The 9,696-nt window shown below is 33.9% G+C and overlaps 1 protein-coding gene across 1 annotated transcript; it reads right to left on the bottom strand.

Annotated features, from left to right (window-relative positions):
- Window positions 1-3,094: 3,094 nt before the first annotated feature.
- On the bottom strand, window positions 3,095-9,084 carry LOC138316884 (serine-rich adhesin for platelets-like). Its single transcript, XM_069258531.1, has 2 exons — window positions 9,009-9,084; window positions 3,095-5,143 (listed from the first exon to the last, which is right to left on the bottom strand). Exon 2 carries the CDS (start codon window positions 5,112-5,114, stop codon window positions 3,426-3,428), a length of 1,689 nt encoding a protein of 562 aa, XP_069114632.1. The 5' UTR covers window positions 5,115-5,143; window positions 9,009-9,084; the 3' UTR covers window positions 3,095-3,425.
- Window positions 9,085-9,696: the final 612 nt, after the last annotated feature.

Genomic DNA, 9,696 nt, shown 5'->3' with positions numbered 1-9,696 from the left:
AAAAACGAAATATAAAATGCAAGCATCGTATTATACCCAATAAACCTGTGCTTTATGTTACCAGTTTGGTCAGTACTGGTAATCTTTGACGGAGAAGTTTGTTTCGAAATTCAAAAGCGTAAGCAGCTATCTTGCAACCTGTATTCGGTCTGCAATTACATGAATTTAAACGGTCATTTTTTAATAAATAACAACACACAGCACTTTTTTCTCTTCTTCATTAAGTCCACTCACTTTGCATTTTTGTTATATGTATTTGCATTTTCTGCATCAGGATTAATCGATTGGTATACGTTTGAGAAAAAAGAAATCAGATCCCACTATGGATTTTCTTCTCGGGAACTTTTTCAATTTCCTCGTCATCAGTTCTTAATGGTGTAATCTCATTTTTTATTTATTATTTTTCCATACCCATAAAGTACTTGTTTTTTTCCTCTCCTCTAATTCTTATCTTGCTCTTTTTTGGGCATCCCTTACTTGGGCGCCCCTAACTCATTCTTGATTTCAGAATATAACTGATTCTGAAACTCATTTATCTTATCTTGTGATTCTGTACATGGATCCACATCTATCTTAACATTTCCACTACCAATTCGTTTTCCACGGCTTTGTATTGTCCTTCATTTTCTTAGTAAATAAAATTAAGTCACAGAAGGTGTGTATGTTGTTATTGTGCCGGTCTTATATCACAATGTTTTATGTCATTTGAGCAATTTTCGCTTCCTTTGCCAATCACCCTCCACACCTAATTTTGTTTTGTTTTTTGTTTTTGTTTTTTAATGTTTTGTATACTCCATATGTCAAGTAAGCTGTGTTGTAATGCCTCAAGTGAGAATCCTGCATTCTGATTGGTCGAGAGATATTTGGTATTTTATACTATCACACGGCAGTTACAAGTATTAGAACAATAGGAGACAATAGACACGTTCGTAGCAACACCATAGCAACGGGTGATAGCGTATTTTTGACAGTGCAAAATATTAACCGCGCACTCGTTTCTTTTTTCGACGCCATCTGTGAAGCGACGCTTCTAAATTTATCTGGAGCTATTAATTAATAGTTTTGCCAAATTAGTCTGTTTATCAATAGCTTTTCTTTTCAATTTATGTACAGAGCCTTCTGATTAACCGTTTCGCTTACCGTCCAAACGCTATATGTTTTTGTTTATGCCGTCGGTCATTAGTATAGGTGAACGGAAGATATGCTATTACAAGCGTCTTAGTGACGTTGCTAATGTCGTAAACAGACGACGGGACGAAACCAAATTTCATCGAGATTTATAAAAGCGTGAAGGTTTTAACAAACTCAGGAGACAATACACCAAGAATTTTTCACTGAATGATAATTGTAAGTATTCTTATTTTGACAATTCAATGTTAATAAGTGCTACTAAGAACAGAATGGAAACTGATATGTTATTTAGGTGAGTTTCGACTTTTGCTAAATTAAGTAAAATGTTTCAATAAATTAATATACAAGAAAACTTGTTTTGTTTCTAGATTTTTGGTATTATAAAATAAATACTAACCTCTAATACAGGTAGTATTCTTATATGTTTTGTCAAGTTCTTAAGCACATATTTGTTCCTAAACACTCTGTTGTGATTTTTTGAAATCCTATTTATTTTACCATTTTAACATTTTTTAGTATTTTCATCATACGTACAGGAGCGTACAGATTTAACAACATATAAACTTTTCTTTCAATTCTAGATTAAGCATTATATTCCTAACTTCATTATATGGCTTACTTTCTATTATAGATCTAAAATAATGGCGCTTTTTACTGATCATAATAAATATTACTCTACTGCTTGTAATATACTTAAGTAAATTAAGATATATGACTGTTTTTCTTTTCTTTTTTTTTCTTTTAAACAAATCTTGATGTTTTGACCATTCCTAAATAGTTTAAACCGTTCTTCCTGTGTCACGAAATCCATGTACATTCAATGTTAGTAATGTAACACATTAATTAGGAAAATTATGTTATGATGGTGTTTCGTGTAGGTGGGGATGATTTAATTGACGTTCATTCATTGTCCTGTTCAATGTCCGATCACTTTACTGTGCAGCTGTCTTGAAGAAATGCTCCAGAGGTCTAGCGGCATCTTTACCGCCTTTACTGTTTTTTTCATATTTTTCATTGGTGCACATTTTGCAAAGGTAGCAAAATGAAATAAAAAAAGTATCAGCCAGAGAGAAATATGTAATATACAGACCGACAGAACGATAGCTATAGTATACCAAGAAGTCAAGAGGGCCTGTATCACGCACCTAGTTAATTCACTTCACATGACAAAACTAAGTACATCAATTTGTACGAAATTACTTCCGCCTATAAAGGATGTTGCATATATTCCGCCTATAAAGGATGTTGCATATAGCCAATGTTCACTCATCACGTTTAAATGGAAATATGGTCATTCTGACTTTTTTGATCCTACTCCTTACTAAGTGCTCTCTTACATACCGTATTGATTTTGAAAAAGAACGAGCGGTTATAAATTTTATATCAAGAGTAATATTTCAGAGAGTTTGTGTTGAACAGATAATGTGCAATTGCCATTCAATCAGCCATATTCAAAAGATTGTCCGCTGCGAATTTTCCACGGTCATTTTTCAACAGTCAATTTTCATTAATCCCTAGGAGCTATCAATTTTCAACGACCCGATCCATTTTCAATGGCATTCAACAAATGCCAATTGCTTATTTTCAATTCTTTTCCACTATTTTTTTTTAATTTTATCTGCTTATGGAAAAATGTGTTTTCAAACTTTTGTGGGAATCCACTACGCGGATAAAATTGAAAAATAGTGACTTCAATGCTTAATTAAACCCAAATGTATAAGGTAATAGCTGAAGCAAAATTATCATAATTTAAGAGGCATTTTGAGATTAAGCAGTTTTTTCGAAGCTCTGTATAAATTGTCATACAGTACATTGATTTAGGAATGACGAATATAATAAGCATGTCTTTCTATTGTATACGCAATAGTAAACTGCTTACATCACCCTTCGTCTTACCTTCATACTGGTCTCGTTGATTATCATGGATATGCTGGTGAAAGGATGTACTTCTGAAGACTTCAAGCAATGTCAAACACTTAGTTTACTCTTTATTTTGAAACGAATTATGAATTTATATTCGTTATTTACATACAGGGATACAACAATGGCATGTCATGGCAGTTCATTTACCCTTGAAGGTCAATGGTTAGTTCACGACTACAGACAAAGGTCTCCACCAAGCCCTGGCTTCATCGAGTCTGGTAACGTAAACAAGGGGATTTCTATCCCAGAATGGTCAAATGAGATGCATTTGAACTGTCAAGCTATTACAGTAGACGGGATTTGATAACAATAATACAAAATGTCCTTAAAACCAGAGTATAATGCCTTGGTGATTCTATATTATCTAAATCTTACAATGGTGTCACGGTTATTGGGCTCTGATACATGAAGGAAGGGGAATAAGGAACAGGGTTATTTAGCTGTACATTAGGAAAACTAAATCTTGGATTCTGCAGAAACTGATTACCAACCACTTGTGTGCTAGGGTACATCAGGACTTGTGATGAATATGCAGGTGTACTGAATACATTGAAGGCAGAATCGTAGGTTATAGGAGACCGAATGATAGGTGTTACTATAGGAGACGACACAGAATTATAGGTCATTACAGGCGATGACAAAGTCTGACCATAATTTGGGCTCATGTTGAAACTCGACATACCATAGTTATATCTAATAGGTACCACTGTACCGTCTGATTTAACCGTAGCGAAAAAGCCGTTAGAAGCACGTTGGTACGTGATCGGCCAAAGCGGTCTTTGTTGTGCATTTCCTGGACTACCAAACAACCCAGAAGTAGCAGCGGCCATGTCAATGGTTCCTATATTGTTTATTCCTGCAATATTGTTTATTCCTGCAATATTGTTTATTCCTGCAATATTGTTCATTTCTGCAATATTATTCATTCCTGCAATATTGTTCATTCCTGCTGCAATATTGTTCATTCCTGGAATAGTGTTCATTCCTGCAATAGTGTTCATTCCTGCAATATCGTTCATTCCTACATTATTGTTTATTCCTACATTATTGTGTATTCCTACATTATTGTTTAAGGATGCTTGTTGTGCAGCGTTAAATCCAAGCTGATTGTCATTGATTGCAGTCGTCATTTGCATCGAATTCGCAACTGGCACATTCATTGCCGCCTCCTGTTGCGCATTTTGTAGCGCACTCGCAAGAACTTGTTCCGAAGTTACACTGGTATCGGTGTTAAATTCATTTCTTCGAGAAAGTTCTTCCTCTTGTTGCTGTGCCGCTTTATCTGCAACTGCTTTAGCTTTTGCAGCAGCCTTTGCCTTTTTCTTTGCCGCAATTTTTGCCTTTAATTTCCTTAACTTTTCAGCAAGTGCCTTTTTCTTGCTACTTTTCTCACTGGTTTGGCTGGTGGAACCAATGACGCTAGTTATACTTCTAGTGGTGCTAGAGCTGCCATCGGAACTAGGAAATGGACTGTTAATACTACTTGCCTCCACCTTACTTATCTTTGTAGGAGTAAACATAGAATCGGATAGAAGTTTTTCGCTCGGGTTTGACATGGAAGTGTCTGTGGTTACTATATTCTGCTGTTGTTGCTGCTGCATTGCCCGTTCCTTCAATAATTGTTGTATTACTGCTTTTTCAAGTTGTGCTCTTGCAATCATTTCGTTTCTGTCTTTTTGCAAAACTTGCTCAAGAGCCACGTTATTTTTTGCAATCTGCAGGGCCTTCTCTACTTTATTCGATGTTGACGTTAACAAACTTGCAGATTTCTCGTTAGCATCATTTACAACTCTATCAACAGAGCTTCCGCTTCTCAGCATTTGAGACAATGCATCTGGTAAATTAGATCCTAAACCTTCCAGTATCCGAGACATTTGGCTTAAATCTGTCGCCCCCGTTTCTGCTACATTTGGTTGCACGTGAAAAGCAGCTTCCTGTTGATGTTCATGTGCTGTCGTAGGGTCTACGAAAATCGTTGTTTCAAATGTTCGTTTCACATCTTGACAATGAACGGATACAGATGTTAGACACCCAGCTAATAGCAAGACCACAAACGCCATGTTGACGGTCAAGTGCTGATGATGTACCCCTAAAATACAAATCATCTCTTTTAATGCATTGTTTACTTATCAATAATGCGATATTAGTATACTATATATTACTAGTATCAACCTTTCGCTATTAATTAGGGCTTTTCACCAAATGGACAAAAAAAACTATCGTTTTTGTTAAGTATCTAATTCTTATTATTAGGGTGTTTCACCAGTTAGGGCTTTTAACCAAACAAAATGTCAAAAGATTGAAACCTTTGATAAATTAAATTTTACTTAAATGAAGTGATCTTATCAAATTTTGGTTCCTCCCACTATCACCGGGAGGCATATTCCTTTGGTCTGCCATTTGCGTTCTTATCAGGTTTGTGCAAAATTTCATTTAATTTGCTTCAACGGCATTGGAGAAGAAGTCTAAAATGTAAATTGTTGAGGTACACACGGTGCTCGTCGGACGTCGAACGAAGAACGCTGACGGACAGAAGACGATTAGAATAGGTCACTTGAGATTTTACAAATTAACTAATTACTAAAGATTCAAAACTAACGAATTTGACCAAGAACATGTTTAGAATATCTCATAGACACTTTATTAAAGACAATTAGATTGTAAATTTTTGTTAGGCTCCACAAGAAAACATAGTTTCCAGCGAAATATGGATAGGCTGTTATGTTATTCAATCAGTTAAAAGGTTGTTCCAACCGTCGGTATATTGTCTAGTTAATGATAAATACCTCAAAGTATTGTTATGAAAAATCTATTCAGACGAAACAATTGTTTTTTTGTTATTGTTGTTCATTGACGTGTGATTAGCATTTTTGATAGATATTTAAACTCGACGCTATCGCGCACATCATTTAAAATATCTATCAAACATGACGCCGTTGTTATTTTCAAATAGAGAGTAAACAAACTACGACAGGTTATCCATTATATGACATTACAATAGCAGACACGGCGTCATGTTACGTTAAATCATCTTATCAAGTTAACCTTCAGTGATACTTATGCGTGGCATTACGCCATGGAGCAAATAAAGTATTGCAAGTTGTAGCTTAGATACTGTCAAAAACGACAGAGCATTGACATCGTTTCCATGAAAACCTGGTCATCAAAACTATCATTTCTATGGAGTCAATTAACGTGAAAAGGTTGGTCAGTCAATGACTGAATGTCTTGTCTCGGAAGGAAATCAACTAGACTTTGATTAAATCAAATTTTTGATGAAATCTGATCAGTCTGGGTTTTTTTCTTATATTTGTTTGTTTGTTAATTTAATATTCATTTTATTGGTCCAGTTTTGTTATGATAATAATGGCACAATTTTGTCATATTTTCACCAATATAAGAATGATTAATCAATAATGGCAATTCGCTGTTAAAGTTACTCATGATTAACTTAATGCCCTATTAACAGCGAGGGACGTGCCAGAATCATTGGTAAACGAAAGCCGAAGTAACAGGAGAAAAAAGTACCGACCAGCGGTCAATACTTAACAAATTAGCAACTCTGAACCCAGAAGTGGAGGGCTTGTAAGTTTAGAGCCTAAAATTACTAGCAAAATGAGGTGAACGGACACATAAATAAATTCGCTTTACAAAAATATTATTTAATAAAATTCGTAGTAGTATGGATATGGATATTACTTTTAGTATGTAGCGTTGCAGTAGGGGAATTTCATTTCGTAATATATGACAATGCGAATTTTACTGTACACTTTTGAGATGAAAAACGTTCGTATGACGACAAATTTCAATATTTTTTTATTCTAATGGAATACCTTGAATCTCGCTTATTTTCTTTTACTGGAATTACTTATAAGACAGAGGACAGCTGCATAATGACATGTTTTCTAAACACACAAACTTAGTCAATGTTCCAGTTGGAGGAATGCCTTCACAGTTTATATTGCAGTCTTATAAAGATTTTATTTATTTAAAGATTAACTTTAATATATTTTTCATGTTATAGAGATAAAATAAAAAAAAAACTTAGTGTACTCTAAATGAGTACACTCAGATTTTTGTGTTATATCTCCATAACATAAAAAAATCTATTCAAATTAATCCTTATAATTCAATTTACTGAAGATAATCTCTTCAATATTCAAAATTCATTTTGAGACGTTTGTCTATGAAATCATTACGCGGTCATCTCAGCCAATCAGAAACGACGACTTCCTTTATAGGCTGATTAAGTAATTTTTTAAGCCAATGGAAATGCTCGTAACAAGCAAAATTGAATTATAACTGCGGTAAAGAGTGAAATGTGTTAAGTATGGTATATCTTCAACACAGCGGTATCACATTTTCATTTCATTTTCGATGGAACGTATTCGCAAGAAAGCCAAAGAACGCCACGATGTATAGATACATGAAACAACGTACATTTACGTAATTACCTATAACAATTATACAAAAATAACTCATAAAAACGATGCCAACTATCAGATCATCAAAAAGACATTGCAGTTATTAGACTGTAGTCAGAGATGACTCGATGCCACTTACCAGGAGTTTACACCTAGTACAGTGATAAGCGTATGTAACGAATTTCAACGAACATTCAATTTGTTATACAAGTAGGTCGGTGAATAGACGAAATTATAAAAATAATCAAACATTTTTTAATAGTTGCACTTTATTCCATTCCAGACGAAAATGAATTCTCTTGAAAAAGAACAGATTTTCAATTTGTTTGAAACAGGATTTTATTCCTCCCAGATGGTATTGTGTTAACAAGCAAACAACGTTTTTAGAAAAAATAGGTTTTTTCGGAAAACGTCGAGATAAATGTATCTTTCATTTGCCATTCGTTATAGAAGTGATTGATTAATAAATAAATTGAACGGACGCAAGACACAAGGACAATTCGTTATGAGCAAAAAAATCGTAAAGCTCGTAGTATATACCACTCGTGTTGGGTCATTTTCTTATTTTGTAACACATTATAATTCGTTTGAACCAAGTTTAACATCAGATGAGACTGTGTTCATGAGTAGTATATTGGGTAAGCAACAATAGAAATTTAGATATAAAAAATGTTAAATAAAAAAAAATCAACGTTTTTTTTCGAAATTATGACCTTTGTATATTAATTAGTGACTTTTAATGAATAAAATTACATAACACTTTATTTTTATAGATGTCGGCAAATAGTCAATTGTCTTAACCTGGTCATATGAGCACATTTCTCGTGGTTGTTGAATACGGAATTTATTCAACACTCGCTATCATTTAAGATTTACACAAAACACCTGTTAAAGACCGTGTCTTTTGAAATACCTTTGTTGGAATGAATTTCCTATCCACAGAATCACTCGTTGTGTCACGTCCATTTAAACAAAAGCAAAGTGGAACTTTTGTCAAAATCAAAATCACAGTTTTAAATAAATGTATTTCGTAAAATTAAACTAAAAATCTTACACAATAATTCAATATTTCTTTATATTCATAATTTCCATTGGCTTCAAAATTTACTTTATCGTTTCTGATTTGCTGAGACAATGACGCAATGATTTCATTGAAAAAAGTCCCCAAATGAATCTTGAACTCTGAAGAGTTTATCTTTAGCAAATTGAATTATATTGATTAATTTGAACATATCTTTATTTTATGAGGATATAACACAAAACTCTCATCATAAGCCGCAATAAGTAAAACAATAAGTACTAAACGTTTGTTAAAAAATCGTTTTTCTTAATGTGATATCCACTAACTTTCGCTAGGTGTTGATTTTTATCAAGTGATTATGTTAAGTTATTAACTTCCTTCTACTTTAACAATCTCTAGCGAACATTTTACATAACATTAATTGAAAAATTGTTCACTAATCAAAATATGGTTTATAAACGAAAAGGAAGATAGCTTATATACTTAAACATGCCATACTATCAACTTACCTCTTCTTTATAATTACCACTTCAACAAGCTGGTAATACGATGGGAGTGAGAGAAATTGAGCAGCAAAAACTATTTAAAGTGGTCCGGATCATCAATTATACAGCTAGGGTTTTATGTTAAGGTAAATATCTTTGGCCACATGTACTGAACATCTCTGTCACTTTCCGGCACATTTACGCGATTGTATGATGCATTGTTTTAAGACGGATAGCAATGACCGCGGATTGACTTCACGCTTCGAATAACAAAGTGAATATTTATCTCCCATACGATGTACATGTAAACTCTGCTGTGTGTACGGGCTGTGTTATTTGGCGTGGCGTGTTTTGTATCGTTTAACTGATATCCAATGATTTCGCCTGTGTAATATTTTTTATGTGTCACAAGAGCGATCTCCATTGTGTGTGCGGGGCTGGAAGTCCATTGTGATGTCATTGCCTAAACAATGATAGTGACGTCATGATTCGAAGGCGTAGGACCAAATGTCTATACCCACTGGAGTTTTGTAGAACATCGTGACGATGATATTCTTCAAACTATGTGTTGTTGTAATTAATAAAGTATCCTAAAGTGTTCATTTTATTTGATATTGTATTAAACTTATCTTTTAATTTGTGCCCGCCAAAACTCACAAACTACAAACTGCAAATTGTACTGAATATCTTCTCATTATGCATATGAAAAAAG

This window comes from Argopecten irradians, chromosome 2 (genome assembly GCF_041381155.1).
Source record: "Argopecten irradians isolate NY chromosome 2, Ai_NY, whole genome shotgun sequence".
NCBI lineage: Eukaryota > Metazoa > Mollusca > Bivalvia > Pectinida > Pectinidae > Argopecten > Argopecten irradians.
The sequence above is the reverse complement of the archived record's forward strand: the minus strand, read 5'-3'. Positions and strand labels throughout refer to the sequence as shown.